Source organism: Thamnophis elegans, chromosome 16, assembly GCF_009769535.1.
Source record: "Thamnophis elegans isolate rThaEle1 chromosome 16, rThaEle1.pri, whole genome shotgun sequence".
In the NCBI taxonomy this organism is placed as follows: Eukaryota; Metazoa; Chordata; class Lepidosauria; order Squamata; family Colubridae; genus Thamnophis; species Thamnophis elegans.
In genome coordinates this window covers 12,189,720-12,212,962 of record NC_045556.1, presented here as the reverse complement: position 1 = coordinate 12,212,962, position 23,243 = coordinate 12,189,720, and the positions used below count along the sequence as shown (strand labels likewise).

General features: G+C 45.3%; 1 protein-coding gene across 1 annotated transcript in view; it reads left to right on the top strand.

The window, feature by feature from the left end:
- Positions 1–6,978: 6,978 nt before the first annotated feature.
- The window catches only part of IL16 (interleukin 16), a 40,647-nt gene continuing 24,382 nt past the window's right edge, over positions 6,979–23,243 (top strand). The window contains exons 1-9 of the mRNA XM_032232824.1: positions 6,979–7,349; positions 9,043–9,179; positions 11,024–11,156; positions 15,091–15,199; positions 17,855–17,988; positions 20,308–20,418; positions 21,789–21,903; positions 22,172–22,245; positions 22,801–23,017. Coding sequence (XP_032088715.1) covers positions 7,047–7,349; positions 9,043–9,179; positions 11,024–11,156; positions 15,091–15,199; positions 17,855–17,988; positions 20,308–20,418; positions 21,789–21,903; positions 22,172–22,245; positions 22,801–23,017 — 1,333 coding nt within the window. The 5' untranslated portion in view covers positions 6,979–7,046. The remainder of the gene's footprint in view (positions 7,350–9,042; positions 9,180–11,023; positions 11,157–15,090; positions 15,200–17,854; positions 17,989–20,307; positions 20,419–21,788; positions 21,904–22,171; positions 22,246–22,800; positions 23,018–23,243) is intronic.

Genomic DNA, 23,243 nt, shown 5'->3' with positions numbered 1-23,243 from the left:
TAGATATTCTCCACAAACATAGCCAACCTTTGTCCAATCTTTATTAAAATGTAGCAATCCTGTCATAGTTGGAATGTCTTAACACATTATGATTGCATGCCAAGAACAGTTGCACTTTGTTGTTGTTGTTGTGGTTGTGGTTTCCTATTCATCCTATTCATCACATGGTGTATCCGGCCTCCCTCTTTAAAAAAAAAAGCTTTGCCACATTTCACCTACACACAAAATGAGTCACCAGCTGCCAAAAACATTGGCTGGTTGAGAAGGGAGTCATGAGCATTTTCATGCCTAATTCCTGGTAGAAACAGTCACTGCATCAGACAATAAACAGTTGCTGCTCCATAAATCTGATGGCGGGCAGGGTGTGTGTGTGTGTGTGTAAGTGATAGATCAACAAACATGCCAACCCCCTCCCTCCACAAAAACGCTATCAGTTTATGGACAGCTTTTGCAATATTCCTGGAATCCTAAATGGAAAGGAACGAATCCCTAAAGGGCTGTAAATGTAGAGAGCATTTGTTTGGCAGAGCCAAGGCGCTCGCTTTGAGCTAAAGGAATTGGAGAGCAGATGATCCAATACACCATCTCTCCTTCCCAGAGCTCGGAGCCAGGTTCAACTGATGGTTGGCTTAATCATGGTTCATGGAATAAACACAGTTAACCTGGGCTCACACAGTGCATTTGAACCCGAAATGTTCGTTGGTGGCCATATGGAAGGCAATGGGGGTGTGGGTGAAATGGGTATAGAGAACAAGTAAATGAGACGAGTGAAAGGGATAACTCTTGGGGAACATGTCTATGGAGATTCTCAGTCATCCAAGGCCACAGTTGCCCCAAAGGTGCTTTTTTTCAAGAGGCAACTGGATTTTCTGGCTTTTCTTTGAAGAAGTTTCGCTTCTCATCCAAGAAGCTTCTTCGAGAATCCTTTGGGACTCTTGAGGAACAGTGGGGTCTTTTTCCCACTGCAGAGGTAGGTTTTGGGGTCTATAGAGGAACAGAAATGTCACTAGTTTACAAGAGGCATGGTGGCGCAGTGGTTAGAATGCAGTACTGCAGGCTACCTCCCTGCCCACTGCCAGCAGTTTGATCCTGACTGGTTTAAGATTGACTCAGCCTTCCATCCTTCTGAGGTGGATAAAATGTGGAGCCAGATTGTTGGGGGCAAGAGGCTGACTCTGTAAACTACTTAGAGAGGGCTGTAAAACACTGTGAAGTGGCATATCAGTCTAAGTGCTACTGCCCTTCTTTCCTTCTCTCCTTCCTTCCTTCCCAGCAATTATTACTGCAGGCAAACTCCCTGCCCACTGCCAGCAGTTCAATCCTGACTGGCTTAAGGTTGACTCATCCTTCCGAGGTGGATAAAATGTGGATTGTTGGGGGCAGAGGCTGACTCTGTAAATCGCTTAGAGCGGGTCATAAAGCACTCTGAAGCGGTATACAAGTCCAAGTGTTATTGCTGTGGCTAGTTCATGTTCACCATTTCAGAGATTCAAAAGAAAATTTCTCTCATTGGTTATCATCTTACATGAGTGCAAATCTCTGCCCTTGAAGGATGGCCTTTTATAACTACAATGGCTCACCTGCCCAATTTTTAAAGCCATCTACAACTGAGCAGTGAGACCCCTGAAGTAAAAGCTCTCTATTCTTTCCAAGGCAGCCAGCTGTTTGGGAGAAAGAGAAATGGATGCCAAGATGAAAAAGGAAAGGGGAAGTAGAGAAAGTGTCACTAGGATGGCATCAAAGAACTTGATAACCCAGCCGATTTTGACTTCTGCTCTATTAGCTTCTCCCTATGTCTCTGGTGATCATTCACTCCTTGACTGATGAAGTATTGTCCTGTATTTGAAGGCAAGACAAGAAGAAACGAGTGGAAACTAATAAAGGAGGGAACCAACCTAGGACTAAGGAGAAATGTCCTGATAGTGAGAACAATTAATCAGTGGAAAGACTTGCCTGCAAAAGTTGTGGGTGCTCCCATCACTGGAGACTTTTTAAGAAGAGATTGGAGAGCCATTTGTGCAGAATGCTATAGGATCTCCTGCTTGAGCAGTGGGGCTGGAGTAGAAGACTTTGGAAGTCTCCTTCAGCTCTATTATTGTGTAACTTTTTCTGTCCTGTTTGGAAAATACATCAGATAATAATCAGATCAATTCATGATAGCAGTGTTCCAATACCGCCAGGGCTGCCACAAAGAAGAGGGAGTCAAAATATTCTCCAAAGAACCAGAAGGCACGACAAAAAGCAACGGAGGGAAAGGAATCAAGGAGAGAAGCAACCTTGAATTAAGGAGACGCTTCCTGACAGTGAGAACAATTAAGCAGTGGAACAACTTGCCTCCAGAAGTTGTGAATGCTCCAACACTGGAGATTTTTAAGAAGAGGTTGGACAACCACTTGATTGAAATGGTATAGGCTTTCCTGCTTGAGCAGGGGGTTGGACTAGAAGACCTCCAAGGTTCCTACCCTTATTTTGTTATTCTGTTAATTCCAGTGGTGGGATTCAACCTTTTTTTTTTACTACAGGTTCTGTGGGCGTGTCTTGGTGGCCGGAGCAGGGGAAGGTTACTGCAAAATCCCCATTTCCTCCCAATCAGCTGGAACTCGGGAGGCAGAGAATAGATGGGGGTGGGGCCAGTCAAAGGTGGCATTTACCCGTTCTCTGAACTACTCAAAATTTCTGCTACCGGTTCTCCAGAACTGGTCAGAACCTGCTGAATACCACTTCTGGTTAATTCCCCAATTAGGGTTACACCCCCTTTTGGGGATAGTGGTTTCCTTGGAAATCAGGGGTGTCTGTGCAGCACACCTAAAAAAAATCGGGCAGGGTTTCAAACACACACACACACACACACACACACACACACACGTTGCCTTGATCCTGACTTTTTTGACCACACCTTGCAGGCATCCCTGATGTGAACGAAGAAAGGAAGAAAACAACCGTGGCCAAATTAAAAACGTGCAACTCGACGTATCACAACCCTGGGCACTTGGCCCGGCTCGGAGGCTACATCTCAATGAAAAACAGCAGACGAGCAGCCTCGGTTGGCAGCCCTGATTGGCTCCATCTCAGTTCAGCCTCGGCTGAGGACGTGGTGGGAAACCAGCGAAGTCTCTCCCATCCCTTCCTAGTCACTTGCTGAAAATTGGCAGCCAGCAAGCAGAGGGTTGCAGAAGCGATCCTGAGGGTGGGTGGGTGGGCGGAGGGTGGGTGGGTGAACTGTCTACCCTCGGCAAGCTGTGCACCCTTGATTTATAATCGAGAAATATGCAGCCGATCACTCCCGGCGAGGAGGGGCAACGGAACAGCATCTGGAGGGATACCTTCAACAGGAGGGCAGCATTTCTCCGACCTGTGATGATTATTGTTACTGCCTCTTTTGCAGCCCAGAAACAATAGCTGGGTTCTCTGTAGTCTCTATATATACCCTGTAGAGAATTACTGAAATAAAGTCATGTGACGGTTGGAGGGTGTGTTTCCAATTATTGCACTTGAGTCTTTCTGCCAGGCCGGCGAAGACAAACATCCTTCTGAAGGAGTCTGGTATTTCCAGCTTGGTTGTAAGTCCCTTTTAATGTTTTCATTATTATTATTATTATTAAGAAAAGAGGGGTGGTGGGTGCTTTCCTTTCCCCCACCTATATAGCACTGTCTGTTGCCCTTTTTTTCTCTCTCTGCAAGAAAGGATGGGGGTGAAAACCCATCCACTCCCTGGATGCTTTTAAGGCGCCTCTGATGCTTCCCGTGGACGGAAGGAAAAGGATCCAAACGCAGAGAGGGTTGCCAAGCCCATCGGAATTAGATGCGAGACGGGAGTTGCTTGCATCGCATCGCTTTGAGCCAGTCGGCGGAAAACCTCGTGTTTCTGCCGAAGAGATCTAAGGCTTCCCGCAGCTCCGTTAACTCTCTTTGCATTTGGCCTGACGCTGTGCGCAAAAACAGTTTCTTACGCCTTTGTAAAAAAAAAAAAAGGGGGGGGGCTTCGGTCCTTCCAAATGGGAACCAAACGGAGGTCTTTTCCTGCCGCATCGTTTATTGCATTTACTTGCAGGGAAGAAAACAGGTTGGGGGGTGATTTAGCACAAAAACGAGGGAGGAGGAAGAGCGGAGGGTGGGAGGGTGGGGGGAGAGAGAGAGAGAGATCAGCCAACCAGTTCACATTTGGTTTGGATTACCAAAACAAGGCAAGAGAGCTTTGTTCCTGGCAAGCCAAGGGGGACAGGAAAAAAGAGAAGGGAACACAGCGAGTGGGACGCCTCTGGGCTGCTCAGTAGAATCCTAACGTTGCTTATGGGTCAGGTGGACTTCTTCCCCACTTTTGGGGGGGAAGCATCAGGTTGGTTTCTTCACAACTAGACTCTTTGCTTCTGGGGGCTTTGGGGTATGTGCGTGCATGCAGGTTTGGGAAGGAGGTGTAATAACATGAGATGGATTGTTTCCCCTCCTCCTGTTTAAAATCTAGATTGTCTCCCCACTCCATGTGGCAACTCAGGGAAAGGTTTTAAATTTGGTGTTAGACCAACCTGTAGGATGGTTTTGGTATTGTTTAATTCCCCAGCCTGCCTCAACCTGTCGGATAAAGAAGTTTTCCAAGCCAAGTCATTAAAAGGAAAAGGACTTTATTCCGCCTAAGTATGCTTTTTTAAAAAAAAATTATTTTATCAATTTCATATATACATTCACAATTATATGATCTCATAACTGTTATTAATAATATGTATTTATACAATTTTTTCCCTACAGTTGACAATATACTTGAAGATTGCTTTCTTACCATCCCATAGATCCATCTTATCTTACAACGGTCCTACTTCTTCTTCCCTCCCTCCCTCTTTCCTTCCCTCGTTTCTTCTCTCCTACTCTCCTTCCTTCCCTCCTTCCTTCCCTCCCTCCTCCCCCTTCCCTCCTTCTCTCCTTCCCTCCTTCCTTCCCTCCTTCCTTCCTTCTTCCTCCTTTCTTCTCTCCTTCTCTCCTTCCTTTCCCCCTTCCTTTCCCTTCCTTCCTCCTTCCTTCTCCCCTTCCTTCTCTCCTACATTCCCTCCTTCCTTCCCTCCTTTCTTCTCTCCTTCTCTCCTTCCTTCCCTCCTTCCTTCCCTCCTTTCTTCTCTCCTTCCTTCCCTCCTTGCTTCCCTCCCTCCTTCCTACCCCCTTTCTTCTCTTTCTTCTTTCTAGCTTCCCTTCTGCTCTTATCCTGCATCCCTCTTTTCTTCTATAGCATTTGATCTTCATCTTTTTCCTTTCCCGCCAAGCCCATTCGTTGTTGTTGTTTTTTTTGCCAATTCCTTTCATCACCTGTTAAGATCTTCTCGGAAAGAAGGACTGGATACAGTTGAAAATGGGTGGGTGGGGGGTTTCAATACAAGGTTAATTCACACCCCTAAAAGCTCCGCTTGTAGATAATTCTGTAGCTTTGATTTGTGATCAAATGGACTTGATTTATCATTTGAGGGATTTGAGGGAGTTTTATAAACGGTTTATTTTATGAATCGTGACTTTATTATTGTTTGTAATGTTGATTTGATTTATCTATCAAAGAGATTTGATATGATTTGATTTATGGGTCAGAGGGATACATTTCTATTGGCAATAAGGTATCTTTTAGAAAACCAGGGTGATTATGTAGGATTTGGAGATGATCTGTATATTTAGCAAAGATTATAGGAGGCAAGAGACCCAGCTTTGCTATCTGAAACTCTCTTCTGTTGATTTGGTTTCTTCAGTGTTATACAGACATTTTTTTATAATAGGGAACCCACCCCATACATACCGTGATTCTCTAAAATTTCCAAAAGGCAAGTTTCAATTTATGTTTTATATTTTACTTTGTGAAGTAAAAGTAAGAGAGAAAGCTCCTTTGTTTTGACATATTCAGCTGGATCTTGAAGTTTATTCAAACTTCTCCATCCAGAAATCCTGTAATTATAGCATTTTTGACAGATGGGCCATTCAGTCTGTGTTTATATTCCTTCAGTGACTATGAGCACACAACTTCCCCAGGCCATCTGTTTTCAGCGCTGAACACTGGACTTGGAAACCAATTCACACAACACATGAAGCCCAGTAAGAAAGCTAACATGAATGTGTGTGTTTTCAGTCTTAGGTAAAGGTTCCCCTCAGACATATGTGCTAGTTGTTCCTGACTCTAGGGGGCGGTGCTCATCTCCGCTTCAAAAACGAAGAGCCAGCGCTGTTCAAAGTGGTCATGTGGCTGGCATGGCTAAATGCCGAAGGCGCACAGAACGCTTTTACTTTCCCACCAAAGGTGGTTTCTATTTTTCTAGTTGCATTTTTATGTGCTTTCAAACTGCTAGATTGGCCGAAGCTGGGACAAGTAACGGGAGCTCACTCCGTTACGCAGCGCTAGGGATTCAAACCGCTGAACTGCTGACCTTTCTGATCGACAAGCTCAGCGTCTTAGCTACTGAGCCACTGCTTCCTCGTTTTCAGTCTTACTATTCAGCCAAACTCACATGGCTTTTATATTATACTCCATACCTTTTTCTAAAGCTGGAATCTCATCTCGAAAGGATAACCTAGAAAGATCAACATTTACTTGCTACACCATCAGGAACTTGAAGCAAAAGAAAAGATGTCGTTTTCAGGTTCTGGTCTGTAGGAACGGCTGTTTAGCTTCTGGTTTAATGTCATGTGGAAAGCCAGAAAAAAATGGCTTAATCCTGCAACAAAGCTAAACAAGGGTTTTGATTCTTTCAGAGAGTTGGGGTAGAAAAAATAACTACCAGAGAGAGATGAATGAGAAATATGTCTAACTTTTTTTTTTTTAAAGAATACACAGAGCTATTATCAACGTGATGCCTTATGACTTGGAGCTTTGGAACTGAAAGCCTCTTGTTTTTAATGAAATCTAGAGGTGGGTGGTTTAGAGAGATGAAACATTCTTGCTGATGAGTTTCTTTCTCTCATTCCCACCCACCCACCTCCCGCTCCCTGCACCTCTCTTCCATCTAGATCCTCCGTTGCAGGCACTGGATGAAGCGAACTTCACCGGCATGACCAACTGACCACCATTTCCTGGGTCTCCAACGATGGAACGGCACAACAGCGCCAAGGGGAGGAAATCCAAAACGCTGCGCTCCATTTCCCGGTCGCTCATCCTCTGCAACGGCAAGACCAGCGACGACGGCTCGAGCCCGGATGACAAATATGCCAATCCTTTTGAGAGCCAAGACAGCTGGAGTCAGAAAGAGCCATGCCCTCAACTTCAGCTGGCGTGCCCCTTGCCTAGCCAAGACACCACATCCGATCCTCGTGTCATTGCCAGCATGGTACAGATGAGGACCAGTGCCAGTGAAAGCTGTAAGAACATGAAGAGGAAGTTCTTTATCAAGGTAGGAAGAAGGTCCGTGGTTCTGTTGGTCTGGCATTTGCAATGCTTGGATAGCAATATCATAGCACTTAGACTTATATACTGCTTTTACAGTGCTTCACAGCCCTCTCTAAGTGGTTTACAGAGTTAGCCTATTGCCCCCTCCCTCCCCCAATAATCTGGCTCCTCATTTTACCCGCCTCGGAAGGATGGAAGGCTGAGTTAATCTTGAGCCGGTCAGGATCGAACTCCTGGCAGTGGGCGGAGTTAGCCTGCAATACTGCATTTTAATTACTGCACCATGAGAAAGGAGAATGAGAAAAAGAATTCAAGAGGAAGGAAGGAAGGAAGGAAGGAAGGAAGGAAGGAAGGAAGGAAGGAAGGAAGGACAACAGCAATAGCACTTAGACTTATATACTGCTTCACAGTGTTTTTACAGCCCTCTCTAAGCAGTTTACAGAGTCAGCCTATTGCCCCAACAATTTGGGTCTTCAATTTACCCACCTCGGAAGGATGGAGGGCTGAGTCAACCTTGAGTCTGGTGTGGATTTTGAACTGCCAAATTGCAGGCAGGCAGCAGGCAGCAGAAGTGCACTCTAACCACTGCACCACCACAGCTCTGGATAAGGGGGTTCTCTTCCTGCACCCCCTTCTATCACATGTGGGCTACCTTCCAAACATGGGGATCTGGTGGTGGGGGTTGCATTTAAACCAGCAGTACAGATTATATACCCAGGATGTTGCATCTCTATTGGGTTCTTTCATCTTGGAAAGGAACAAGAGAATGGCTGTGATGAAAAGCTATTGCAATAGCACACAGGAAGGAAGCTGGGATCTGGGCAAAGAGTTTCTCAATCTAGGCCAGCTCTGTGGTCCATGGCATTGTCCACAGCATTGGTCATAGAGCTGAGGATGTTGGAAGCTGTAGTGCAACCTGTTATAGTCTGCCAGCGGCCAGCAGAGCTGGCAGTAGATTCGGACAGTGAGGAGGTTGGGGAAGAACATGGGCCAGTGCTGGAGTCTGGGAAAGGCACTGATGCGGGCTCTGTGTCGGAGGCAGAGAGGGGGCCAGAGCCATCTTACAGTTATCAGCTGCTTCAGAGTCAGACATCAGTGAGGCAGACGAACAGCTGGAGCCTGTTCCCTGTGTGCGCATGTGCAGAGTTGCCAGATGCAAGGGAAGCAGCTGAAGAATGGGTTGACTTGAGAGTTAGGCCACAGGTGGACGATGAATGGCCCCTTCCCAGAGGAAATAAAAGAGGAGCAAAAGGGGAGTGTAGTTTGCAGGAGACAATTAGTTCACTTAATTGATTCGTGACTCTCCGAGACTCCTTGCCAGGTTTTGCAGATATCGGCCTGGCAGCTCTCCAAGCCAGATGAGGTCTGTGACCGTAAATCCTCCCTTGAAAGACTTTGCTGGATGGGAAGGAGCAGAATTCACAGGAAATTAATAAAAGGGCTTTTTGTCGGGACCAGGAGTTTGCTTCATGCTCTCGGGAAGCCTCGTTCAGAACACTATCTAGGACAGTGTTTCTCAACCTTGGTAACTTGAAGATGTCCTGACTTCAACTCCCAGAATTCCCCAGCCACGATGGCTGGGGAATTCTGGGAGTTGAAGTCTGGACATCTTCAAGTTGCTAAAGGTTGAGAAACACTGATCTAGGAGGTACAAAGTAATGGAAGGCTTTCAAGTTTCGTCATGTCTTCCCAACCAGGACAGCTGCATTTGGAAGCTCTGCATTGCCACCGGGAACACAGGGCTGGGAATTCAAGTCTGCCGGACTTCCAATGGCTCTGCTTTTGGCAAAGAGTTCATGGTCAGCCACGTGATTGACGGGGGAGCTGCTCAAAGGTACGTTACAAAATTCCATCAGGAAGCCACATAATCATACCTATTTAGCTCCTTGGTGGTGGTGGTGGTAACGACGATGACATTGAAATGTATACCCTATCTTCCTACTTACCTAAGAAGTGAAAATGACTTAATTCAGGAGGGAGATAATAACAAACTTCACATTTCGGAGAATTGTTTCCTGGATGATAAAGAAAACTGTACTCTTTTGACCCATGGGAGCAGGGCAAAAAGCAATAGATGGAAAATAATCAAGGAAACAACTAACATAGAAGAATTTTCTAATGGTTAGAACAATCAATTAGTGGAAAGAGTCGCCTCCAGAAGTTGTGGGTGCTCCAACATTGGAGGTTTTTAAGAAGAGACTGGACAGACTGGAGAGCCATTTGTGTGAATTGGTATAGGGTCTCCTGCTTGAGCAGGGGGTTGGACTAGAAGACCTCCAAGGTCCCTTTCAACTCTGTTATTCTGTAACCCTGTGTAGAAAGCGTTGCAGGGAAGATGCCAGGAGAAACGTCTCCAGAAATAAAGGGGAGACTTTTGCTGTGGAGGCATTTGAAAAGCGTTTGAAAGAGGTTACTAGTCCAGGATGCTACAGCTTACACCTATTCCTATAGATCCTATAGGGTCCACGTGCCACAGGTTCTCTATTATGGCTATAGATCTTGCACTAAGTAGAATGGTAGACTATATAGCCACTTTCTGTAAAAATTGTGCAACGAATCAGATAAGAGATGGGAGCTGTTATAAGCAGGATATTTTCTTATGCACATTATTCAGCAGAGATATTAAGATATAGTGTAATTGTATAAATAGCTTGCAGTTCTCACCTTCTGCAGTTAACTTGCAAGCTTATATATGTCTCATCTCAATGAACAGATTGAGGAGGTCTGTATCCTAGATAGCCTTCCTCCCTCATTCAAGCTGTTACCCAAGAAAGGAAATTGGTATTGCAATTTGCTTTCACCATGGAAGCACTGTCCTCTTTCATGGAGCTCCACAACACCAACAGAGAAATCAGAATATTTGTAAACATTCTATGACATCTCAGCAAGGGTATATATAGCAAAAGATAAATAAATATGTGAACTGCTTCACTCTCACATGTTCCTTCCTATAACTAGGCTAGTTACAAAAAAATCAGAATCATTGGAGGGCTCTCTCCCCCCCCCCACTTCCTGGACCTACATACGAGGTCCATTAAATGGTTTTATGAGAAGTAATTAATATATATATATTTACTGGACGTACCAAAGAGGCCTGTTCTGAAAAAATTTGGGGGTCAAAAACAAGATTAACAGGAAACAAGCTCTGGGACTATATTTAGAGGGGTCCAAAAATAAGAACTGTTGAAAGTTCAGAGAAGGAATGTAAGGCTGGCTTATTTGACCAGGGTTACAATAAAAAATTAGTGATATGTGGTCTCCCTTACTGAATTTTTGCTGATAAAGAACAAATGATGAAACATTTGGATTTTTAATTAAGAGATTAGTTATGGGATGAAGAGAGTAATGTTATAAAATGTTTTTATTTGCTGGGATGAAAGAGGAACTTCCTTCCTTCCCTATACTTTTTTCTTTATAAAAATCAGGAGCTGGTTTATTAGGCCCACCACCACCACCACCACAAACATTCCTTGGCTGTGATCTGAGAGCAATGTTTGTTTGAAAATAATTTGGCCATGGTCTTGTGGTTAATAATATGAACCTGAACAGAAGCAACAGCAGCTCAAAAAGGATCCCATTTGAGGCAGCTGCAGAGAGCCGATGACACTTGTTCACAATCCAGCAGGCCTATTGTGTCTTTTCTTCTTTTTCTTTTCTTTTCTTTCTTTTCTTTTCAAGGGATGGTCGTTTAAGCCCTGGTGATGAGCTTTTAACAGTCAACGGGCAACCCCTTAAAGAGCTCTCCAGCAAAGAGGCTGAATCGCTCATCCAGTCTGCCAGAGGCTTGGTCAATTTAGTGATCGCAAATAAGGTAAGCAGAGTAGTTGAGACCACCTGGTTCCAATAAAGGAGAATTTTTTTAGCTCAGGGTTGACATGAGGGGTCTTTGGTGGTCTCTGAGCCTAGTGCTTTTCTTGCAGGCATTTCGCTACCCAAGCTAGGTAACATCATCAGTGCTAGTAAGGAGTGAGATTTGCACTCACTCCTTACTAGCACAGGGGGGGAGGGGGAGAGGAGGAGTCCTTGGTGGTCTCTGAGCTTGGTACTGTTCTTGCAGGCGTTTCACTACCCACATTAGGTAACATCAGTGCTAGCACTAATCAGGGACGTGCAGCAGTGGTGGGTTTCAAAAATTGTTCGAACCTACTCTGTGGGTGTGGCCTCCTTTGTGGGAGTGGCTTGCCACCCATGTGACCGGATGGGAGTGGCTTGCTGCCCATGTGACCGGATATGAAGATGCCGACGACACTTGTCAGAAGCACCTTAAATTACCTCACACACAGCACTGGCATGCATAAGAATAGGATGTATGCTTGTTTTTTAAAAGGCATCTTTGGTTTGCGTTAAAACAACTTCAACACACACCATGTTCTGATTGCACCACAAACGCAGTAGTCCTCCTTACCTTTCACAGAGCCACTGAGTTTTATAAATAGGAGCATGATAGTGTAGAATAATCATATCCAAGGACCTGTGGTGGGTTTCAAAAAATTTTGGAGCCTCTTCTGTAGGTGTGGCCTACTTTCCGGGTCCACTGGTGGAACCTCTTCTAACCGGTTCGGTAGATTTGACGAACTGGTTCTACCGAATAGGTGCAAACTGGTAGGAACCCACCTCTGACGTGCAATCAGGGGAGGCAGGGGAGGCAGAGCCTCACCACTGTCATCATGAAAAGAAAAAAAATGTAAAAGGAAAAAGGCTGAGCTAGTTGCTGCCAGAGTCACAGGGGATGACTCTGCTTAGTGTTTAACTGTTTAAAAAGGCCTCTTAAAAAGTGCCCTCTCCAGGAGGAGGCGGGAGAACGATGTGCCTCATCTAGTCTGGTGTTTTATGATCACTCGGGTAGAGTTAAGCAAGGGTTAAAAGCCAAAAAATTCTTGACGTAGATGAGGAGGAGGGGGAGGGAGAGAAAAAAAGAATGAAGGGAAACTTTTTCGCAAAGGAGAAAAACAAATGCTGTCGCTTTAAATGGGAACTGAGCATACCTGGCTGTGGAATTCTGGGAGTTGAAGTCCACAAGTCTAAAAAAATTTGAAACCCCTGTGTCAGTGCCTCACCAGCCATAAACCTCACCGCACGTCACTGGCGCTAATTCTTTGTTCCACTTAGGGCTGGTTATATGCTTCTGAAACGAGGTCTCTTTTCATTTTGCCCATGGTTTCTGCTATCCCAAAGGGCAGGATAAATCAAGGGGTTCTTTCTTCTCTCTAGTGTCCCCAACCCCCAGTCCATGGAATGGCACCAGTCCATAGCATGCCAGAAACCAGGCCACGCAAACAAGCAAAGCCCCATCCGTGGGATGCGGGCAACAAGTTGAAACAACACCCCTCTGGTTCGTGGGAAAACCTCCCTCCATGGAATTGGTCCCTGGGGCCCAAAATGTTGGGGGCCACTGCTGTAGAAGAAATAAAACAAGTCAGAGAATGGCAAGGCCAAAGATATTTAGGATCAGCCCTAATTTCTTTAGCAGGTGCCAAGAGTGCTGATTCTTACAGAATACAGAGCTGTAGGATTGTGTCTATATACCACGGTATCTATAGAGCCACAGTGGTGCAGTGGTTAGAATGCAGTACTGCAGGCTGCTTCTGCTGCCTGCCGGCTGCCTGCAATTTGGCAGATAAAATCTCACCAGCCTCAAGGTTGACTGAGCCTTCCATCCTTCCGAGGTGAGTCAAATGACCCAGGTTTTTGGGGGGCAATTTATTGACTCTGTAAACCACTTAGAGAGGGCTGCAAAGCACTGTGAAGCTCAATATAATTCTAAGTGCTATTGCTAGTACTATATTCAGGTCGAAAAATCCAAAGCGTTTCCATTTCCCCCTCCCTGGCCTGGCACTCACCTGTGTTTTTAGCTGTCAAACAGCTAATAGGATTCCGAGAGGCACAACTTTCTCCCTGGTACATAAACCTCTGGGGAGAAAGCTTCACCAGTTTAAATTCTACCTGCCCTGCAAGAGAGGAGCAGGTCCAGAAGAAAAATAGTAAAAGTATCCCTTCGGTCATCGGGGAAGATTAACAGCAATGTTCAGCTGAAAAACGCCATCTGCTGTAGGAGAAAGGAACTCAGCATTTAAGAAGAATCTCTATGGCAAGGGAACAGCTCCAGGACGAATCCTAAGAACTACTCCTAAGTGTACCTCACAGCCACGAGTAACATTTGTTCTCCTCTCTGATATTCTTGCAAATGACTGGTGAATGACTGGGCTGCAGCAACCTCTGTTCCTTCTGGCTACCACCCTGTTTCCTTGAAAATAAGAGCTCCCCGCATAATAAGCCCAATTGGGCTTTTGAGGACATGCACTAAAATAAGCCCTCCCCTGAAAATAAGCCCTCCCTGAAAATATTGCAGCACAGCAACAGCCACGAGGTGACCACGCTCGCCGCCTCCTGCACCTCAAAAATAATAAGACCTACCTGAAAATAAGGCCCAGTGCTTATTTTTGGGGGGGGGTCAAAAGAAAATAAGACCCTGTCTTATTTTCAGGAACACACTATTGATACCCATTCACTTACTCATCTCTTCCAAGACTGCACAAGAAAAGCAATGGCCACCGCTTAAAGCATTCACAGTTGTGCCTATTCCCATTTTTGACTATACAGTTTTTAACTTGCTCTGAGCAGCCCTGATGATTTCACGTAGTTTTGGGTTATGAAATGCCTGCAAGAAAACCAGCAAGCTTAGAAGGCACCAAGGACCCCTCAGTATTTCACTAGTTGCCGATTCGGCCTCTTCCTTATCAGTGTTGGCCTGTTACTGATTTTAAATCTGAAATTTCCTACAGGGCAGGGATATGTCAATGACCTGGGCCCAGATTTTTGCTGTATGCCTGCGCCATCTTGTTCATAGTCTTCCAATTAGCCAAGAGACAAACTTCCATTTGTGTAAGGCTCAACTGATGCAGAAACATCTGCAGTTTGTGTTTGCAGTGGACTTTGAACCTCATTGGTCCAAACGGAAGTGGTTCCTCTATTTTTAATAAACCAAGGTTTAATATTAGAGTCTGTCCATTAAAAGCTCCTTACCTGGATAAGACCTGCTGGAGAAGACTCCTGCAAGTCCCTTGGACTGCAAGGCGATCAAACCTGTCAGTCCTAGAGGAGATCAACCCTGACTGCTCTTTAGAAAGTCAGATCCTGATGAGGAAACTCAAATGCTTTGGCCACATAATGAGAAGGAAGGATTCCCTGGAGAAGAACCTCATACTGGGAAAGATTGAGGGCAAAAGAAGAAGGGAACAACAGAGAATGAGGTGGTTGGATGGAGTCACTGAAGCAATCGGTGTGAGCTTAAAGGGACTCCAGAGGATGGTGGAGAAGGTCTGGAGGAAAGTTGTCCATGGTGTCGGACATGACTTCACAATTAGCAACAACAACAACACCTGAATATGACTGAGAAATGGGGAGGGGTTTCATCTTTTCTCCTGCTACCAGTTAGCTCAGTGCCCCCCCCCACCCCCGCGCTGTCTGGGGAATTCTGGGCGTTGAAGTCCACACATCTTCAAGTTGCCAAGTTTGAAAAAAAAAAACACCTTGATTTAGTTTTAAAGAGATAGTTCACGTTTTAGGACTCCCGGACTCCTTCGGGAGTGGGTGGCATACAAAACCAATAAACCTAACCTTAGGCTGATGCCAGAATGGGCTCTGCTTGCATACAGAGGGATGAATTTTGATGGAAACACACAGCCTGCTTTTGAATCATTGCAGACACTTAAGATCTGGTGCATTTTCTCCCCAAATTCTCCCAGGAATCATCCACTTGTCCTCACACGGAACAGCCGCCTAAACCCGACCTGCCGAATGGATCCGTTCTGCAGACCAAAGCCAAATGCCAGCGGACTCGCAGCAATTCAGCCAGTAAGTTTCTGCAGTTTAGGCTACGTCCAGATGCATGCACCGTCCTCATTCTAAGGGGACGGGAGACTAAAATGTACGATGAATGGTTAACTAGGCATGGCTAATCTAGTGAAGAGAAGGACCAGGGGAGACATGATAGCAGCCTTCCAATATTTGACAGTCTGCTACAGAGAGGAGGGGGGGTGGTCAAGCTATTTTCCAAAGCACCAGGCAAGGAATAATGGATGGAAACTGAAAAAAGGAGAGATTCAACCTAGAAATAAGGAGAAATTTTCTGACAGTGAGAACAATCAACCAATGGAACAGAAGTTGCCTTCGGAAGTTGTGGGAGTTTCATCATTGAAGGCTTTCAAGAAGAGACTGGATTGCCATCTGTCAGAAATGGTGTAGGGTCTCCTCCTAGGGCGGGGTGGGTGGGTGTTGGAGTAGATAACCTACAAGTCCTTCCAACTCTGTAAATCTGTAATGAACTCAGGGAAGTCAGGACTCTGACACTTTGTTCAGGTTCAAGAGATCCTTTATAGAGTGTAACATATTGGTACTTAGAAAGGTGAAGCTAGCTCTAAATTATTCCCGTGCTTAGGGATAGTTAAAAGAATAAGACCTCTTCACCCCAACCTTCGTCTCTCCACTCACATGGGACAATCAGTCCAAGTGTAGGTTCCTGCTAAACTTCAACATGTGTCCGTTGACATGACCTTGGTTCTCACTCCGTCTGGAAGATGTTATGGCACATCCCTGAGTTCTCCCCCATGCTCCCACCCCCTCCCCCACTAAATGGCTACCAAGAAACAAAGAAGAAGTAATTGCAACCAAGTTTGTTTATCCCTACCCTGCTTAAAACTGCAGAGATGAGGTTTTAGGAGAAGCCCTTCTCTCTACCGCCTCTTATTGTATTGGGGAGCACAGTATCAGCACTAGAGTCCTTCACGTTTTTGGGTTCTATAACCCAACATGAGAACCATCATTAAAAAGACACAACCAAGAATGTCTTCCTGCGTCCACTCACGAAGTTCAAACTATCCCAGGATCTGTTGATACTGTTTTACAGAAGAATTATTGAGTCTTATCATTTGTACCTAAGGGACACGGTGGCTCAGAGGCTAAGATGCTGAGCATGTCGATCGAAAGGTTGACAGTTCAGCGGTTCGAATCCCTAGCGCCGCGCAACGGAGTGAGCTCCCATTACTTGTCCCAGCTTCTGCCAATCTAGCAGTTTGAAGGAACATAAAAAATGCAAGTAGAAAAATAGGAGCCACCTTTGGTGGGAAGGTAACAGCGTTCCATGTGCCTTTTTCTGGCCACATGACCACGGAGACGTCTCCAGACAGTGCTGGCTCTTCGGAGATGAGCACCGTCCCCTAAAGTCAGGAACAGCTAGCACATATATGCAAGGGGAGCCTTTCCCTTTATCTTTATCATTTGTACTTCTATAATGATCTGGTTTGGTGCAGCAAAGAAACAGGACAGGCACAGACCCCTAACGGATAGTTTTGGACTGCAGAAAGTATAATTGCAACCACCCTGCCTTCTATAGAAGACCCGTACAGTGTGTGGATCAGAAGAGAGTGGGGGCTGAGAAAATATATCTGCAGACTTCCCACATCCTGTTTCAACTCTTCTCCTCCAGATGGCGCTACAGGGCATTGCAGGCCAAAACAACTAGACACGGGGATGTCCCCAAAGGTGCTTTTTTTTTCCCCAAGAGGCAATTGGACTTTCTGTTTTTTCTTTGAACACGTTTCTCTTCTCATTCAAGAGGCTTCTTCAGCTCTGGATGAGAAGGTTCTTGGATGATTTAAGATTTAAGATTTAGTTTATTTGTATGCCGTCCTTCTCCGGGAGGGACTCAGGGCAGCAAACAACTCAAAAGGGGAAAAGGGGATACAAACACAATACACGTAATTAAAATACACAAGAGTCATACAGCCATACAAGTCGAGAGGGGAGGGGAACTCATCAACCCCAGGCCTGCCGGCACAGCCAGGTTTTGACGGCTTTCTGGAAGGCCTGGAGAGAGGTGAGGGTCCGAATCTCCATGGGGAGTTCGTTCCAAAGGGCCGGAGCTGCTACAGAGAAGGTCCTCCCCCGGGTGGTAGCCAGGTGGCATTGGCTGGTAGACGGAACCCGGAGGAGGCCGACCCTGTGCGATCTAACGGGTCTATGGGAGGTAATTGGCAGCAGGATGAGAAGTGAAACGTGTTCAAAGAAAAAACAGAAAGTCCAGTTGCCTTTTGAAAAAAAAAATCACCTTTGGGATAACCATGACCTGGATGACTGAGTATCTCCATAGACATTTAGACACAGGGACAGTTCCCCCCCCCCCTCGTGCCACCCTCTCTCCTGAACACCTAATTCTCACAATATTGTCTACCGTCTATATGTATTTATCCATGTCGTATGGCTGCAGTAATATTATTATTTATCCTCCTTATTACCTTCTTTACTACTTCCTCTTATTGGGATGATGATGATGGTGATGAAGGAGAAGAAAAACATGAAGATAATGATTCTGATGCGTGCATGTACACTGAGAGCTTCTGCACCGGAGGAAAAAATTCCTTGTGTGTCTAATCTCACTTGGCCAAATAAAGTACCCAATTCAATTCAATCTGCTTTTTCCCTCCTCCAACACCCCCTATCCCACCCCTTAAGGTGCTAGTCCGTACTGGATAGGAGACGTTGATACTTCTATGGTCAAGAAGTCGACCTCTCGGTACAGACAGTCCCTTTATAGCAACAGAAAGTCATTCTCTCAACAGCTGGAGAACGCGGCAGGAAAAGCCAAGGTAAGCCAAATGTCAAGGTAAGAGGAAAAAGGAAACTCACCAGACTATCGTGCTCCATCTGTGGAACAGTCAAGAAAATGACAATGCAGGTGGAATGCAGGCTTTCAGGCCAAACGTTTCCTTCCTTGTTATGCCTCTAATGCTTCCCTGCAACAAAGCCGCCTGTTTTCCGCAAGTCCTTGACCTCAGAAGAATGAGGTCACTTCCATGAACCAAGGAGAACATCACCTGCAACTCTGAATGATGTTTACTCCACCTTTCCTCACCACCCGTGTCCCTGAAGGACTGTAAATCATCAGGGTTTAGTTGCTGGTTAAGATTGAAATAAAGTTTGAGCCCAAGCGGCCTTTAGGAATTCTCTTGCCCCAAAATTGGGTGGGTAGTTTCGCCCCCCCTGAATTTATCCAGGGAAAGGAGAGTTTTTTTCCCCAGCTGTTTTTCAAAGGCGGGACACCCCTCTAACTGCCTTGGAGACTGGTGGAGAGTGAGTGTTGTAACAATTGAAGATGATTTGTTATGTGCTGTGTTTTTGCATTGATATAATCAGGAAGCGGCCATTAATGCACATCATCATCCCTGGGCGATTTCCTGATTAAATAAACACAAGAACAGGCTCCCTCCAAGGAAATTCTTCTCCTCTGAAAAGATTTCTAAAAGCAAATCCTCTTGTCATCTGTTAAAAAAAAAATAGGGGAAAAAGGGCAGGATTCGATTCTCTGCAGGACACGAACGTAGGAGATGTTGATGCAATATAGCCATTCAGAGATTATAACTACTGAACAATCATCACTGATTATGAAAAGTAATGAAACATATACCTTGTTTCCCTGAAAATAAGACCTATCCAAAAAATAAGCCCAGAGGTCTTCAAACTTGGCAACTTTAAGACTTGTGAACTTCAACTCCCAGAATCCTCCAGCCAGCTCTGCTGGCTGGAGGATTCTGGGAGTTGAAGTCCACAAGTCTTAAAGTTGCCAAGTTTGTGGACCCCCACCCCAGCATTTTTTATGTGTGTGCCTATAATAAGCCCTACCCCCAGAATAAACCCTACATAAGAACCTGTGCCCTTGGCTACCCACTCATTCATTCCATCTCATTGTGGTACTGTAGCCGTAAGGCAATGGGGTATGGAGGTGCCCCACACCAACTTACTTCAGGTCATCCACACCCGACACCTGCCTCACGACCATGTGCAGCCGGAGCCCATGTGGCTACTGGCCCACTTGTGCTTTCTCGCAGCCGCAATGCAGCAGGAGGCTGAGTGGTGTGTTGGTGGCCGCGAGGCAGGTGTCGGGGCATGGATGGATTGGCTTTGGGAGCCCTGAGGTAGACCAGTGTGGGTTGCGTGGGGCAGCTCCAACCCCCCCCCCCACCTTGCAGTGGTGGCACAGCCCCACCACACAGCCTCCTGCCCCACTCTAAACCAGAGAAGTTGGCCTCCTGTACCTATGGAAAAAAATAACACCCCTCCCTCAAAACAATAAGTGCTTGTGCTTATTTTGGAGCCCCCCAAAAAATAAGACCCGGTTTTATTTTCGAGGAAACACCGCAGGTGGGTTCCTGCCAGTTTTAACCTCTTCTGTAGAAGAGGTTCCACAAATCTACAGTGCCGTTTAGAACCGGTTCCAACTCCGTCCCCCCCGCCCGTCCAAACATCCTCAAGATGAAGAGCGAGAGGAGGAATTCTGGGAGTTGAAGTCCACGTCTTAAAGCTGTCAATTTTGAACACCTCTGGGGTTTTTTTTTCTAAAGAGTTAGGAGTGCAAGGGTCTTATAATTTGACAGCTTTAAGACTTGCGTGCTTCAAATGCCAGAGTTTCTGAACCAACCTGACTGGAGGAGGAATTCTGGGAGTTGAAGTCCACAAGTCTTAAAGCTGTCAAGTTTGAACACCCCTGGGGTTTTTTTTTTTCTAAAGGGTTAGGAGTGCAAGGGTCTTGTAATTTGACAGCTTTAAGACTTGCGTGCTTCAAATGCCAGAGTTTCTGAGCCAACATTGTAGTTGCTAAGCAAGAGCGTTGTTAAGTAAGTTTCACCACATTTTACAAGTTGGCCACGCCCACCCAGTCACATCCCCAGCAAGCCACTCCCACTCAGTCACATGGCCGGCAAGCCACTCCCATGAAGCAGGCCACACCTATAGAAGAGGTTCTAAAAAAAATTGAAACCCACCACTGAAACACGGGTATTACCAGCATGTAACTCACCACTCCATTGTAAGCAAAAATTGTGACAAGTTAAATGAATATATATATATTGCTTTTTAAAAAATTCTCCAGTATGGTATTAACCTTTCCTTGCTGTTTGTTTCAACTGTAGCCTCTTTCCAGGTCATCTCGCTCACTAAGCTCTGCCCACCTCATGTCCACATCTTCGGGTTTACAGGCTTCTATGATCTCCAACATTGTCCTAATGAAAGGTCAAGGGAAGGTGAGCTGTTTGCTTTGTCCTAGGTCTTTCCTCGGATGATCGATATAACGCTGGGACCAAAAAAAGGTTGTCTGGAGTCAAACATTTTCAAACTCCATTCTTCCTTTTTAGAGAGAGATCAGTTTACAGCCATGTTTCTCAATCTGGGCTATTTGAAGACCTGTATAAACTTTATTGCCATTGTACTTAAATACAACGAAATTGGTTTTAACCTCACTGGTGCAAAATTATAACAGAAACGAAAAAAGAAAGAAAAATTAAAAAAACCTAGCGTGTGCATGGAGCGATTGTGGTTGTATTTAAAAGTCTCACAGCCCAAGGATAGAAACTATCTTTAAACCTATTTGTTCAGCTGGCTATACTTTGATGTCTTCTGCCCGATGATATGTAACAGAGGAATTCTGGGAGTCGAAGCCAACACATCTTCAAGTGGTCAAGGTTGAGAAACGCTGGTCTGAATGGAGAATTGCATCATGTACTCGAAGATTTCATTTCTGTTTAAAATTTCAAGATTGCTCTTCCATCCTAACAGATCAGGGTCTCAGTGCAATAAAGAGCAGCATTATGCCATTATTCTTATTGTTCCCGAAAAGGCATAAAAAGTAACCGTCCAAAAATGGACCTCTATTTTGTACATGAAGGGCTCAGTGGCTAAGACGCTGAGCTTGTTGATCAGAAAGGTCGGCATTTCGGCGGTTTGAATCCCTAGTGCCATGTAACAGAGTGAGCTCCCATTACTTGTCCCAGCTTCTGCCAACCTAGTAGTTCGAAAGCATGTAAAAAATAGGAACCACTTTTGGTGGGAAGGTAACAGCATTCCATGCAGTCTTCAGCATTTAGTCATGCCAGCCACATGACTACGGAGACGTCTTTGGACAGCACTGGCTCTTCAGCTTTGAAACGGAGATGAGCACCACCCCCTATAGTCGGGAACGACTGGCACATATGTGCGAGGGGAACTTTTAACTTTATCTTATTTTGTACATGCTTCTGAAATTGGCTACTAATTCTGTGAATGAATTAGGACCTTTCCTCCATTCCAAAATAAAAGTCCATTCTAACTATAAACAGGAAGCAAGGAATTCTCCCCCTACCCCAACATAGATTTTAATGTATTATTGAAACATGAGGAATTTGAATGATCTCAAGTGGATGGAAAACCATCATGAACCAACAGGAACATCGATCCATCTATAGCTGTTTAAGAACAAATTCTCAGTGCCTTTCAGAGTTGAGGGCCAATAAAAACATTTTTTCCTCCCAAGATCTTTTCACAAAAATAAAAAGTGTTTTGATTGCTTGTTGAAGCAGTTAGTGAAAGGAACGGGTGATTAATCAAGTAAAATGCACCCTCTGTTCACTCTCATTAGGGGCTGGGTTTCAGCATTGTGGGTGGTCAGGACAGCATTTACGGTCCCATTGGCATCTATGTGAAGACAATCTTTCCTGGAGGAGCAGCTGCTGCAGATGGAAGGTTACAAGAAGGTAGGATAACATCATCCCTCTGTTTGACTTAGTTGGAACTAGACAGTTTGGTTTACAGAAGGGAAGCCTAAGGGGACAACGTCTCCAGGTCAAATAAAATTAAAAAAAATTTTGGGGGGGGGAGGGTTTAGTGGGTTTGATATAACTATCATAAGGGGGAAATGTGTGTGTAGTGGAATGGTGGGTGGGTGAACCTTGGCTGATGAAAGGTGGATGAAATGCTGGTGCCAAAAACTAGCTAATAAAATTGTTTATTTTGATGTAACAGGAGATGAAATCCTAGAATTGAATGGAGAATCCATGCATGGACTCACACACCATGAAGCTTTGCAGAAATTTAAGGTTATGGGTCATATGCAATGTTCTCTTACATGAATTCTACTCCTACTCCTCCTACTCCTCTTTCTCCCCCTTCAGTTGTCCTTCCCTTCCCCTGCTCCCTTCTCTTTCATGTATTCCTCCTCCTCCTCCTCCTCCTCCTCCTCCTCCTCCTCCTCCTCCTATTGTCCTTTCCTTTCCCCAGTTTTTCCTTCCCCTTCTCTTTCATGTATTCCTCCTCTTCCTTCTCCTCCTCTCTCTTGACATTCCTCTTTTCTGCTTCTCCTTCCCCTTCTCTTTTGTGTGTTTCTACTCCTCTTCCTGACCTTTCCTTTCCCCTGCTTCTCCTTCCCCTTCTCTTTCATGTATTCCTCCTCTTCCTCCTCCTCCTCTCTCTTGTCATTCCCCTTTTCTGCTTCTCCTTCCCCTTCTCTTTCATGTATTCCTTCTTCTCCTCTTGCCCTTCTCCTTCTCCCTCCCCTGCTTCTCCTTCACCTTCTCTTTCATGTATTAACCCCCCTCCTCCCGGCTTATGTTTTCCTCCTCCTCCTTCTCACAATGCTTCCTTCTTTCTAGCAGGCCAAGAAGGGCCTCCTCACACTCACCGTTCGGACAAGCTTCAGCACTCCATCTTCTGCCACCAGCTATTTATCATCTCACCTTTGTCGTTCTCTGAGTACCAGCATGTGCATCACCAAGGAGAGCAGCTCCTTTGGGTCAGAAAGCACCCCGGCATTTCCTCTGAACCCCATGAACCCCAATGACAGGATCATGATGGAGGTTTCATTAAATAAAGGTGAGCAGTAAATATAGATACTCCCCCCACCCCACCGCAAAAAAAACTCCCCAAAACCAAGTGTTTCCAGAATAGACTTTGGCTCAAATATATTGTCAATCTGAATCTCTCCCCCACCCTTTTTGGGTGATGCTATGCCAAAAATCCCTTCTGGTTTGGCAGGAGTTGAGAGAGCAATCATTCTACTATAATGACTGGGTTCATAAAAATAATAACAACTTGCTTG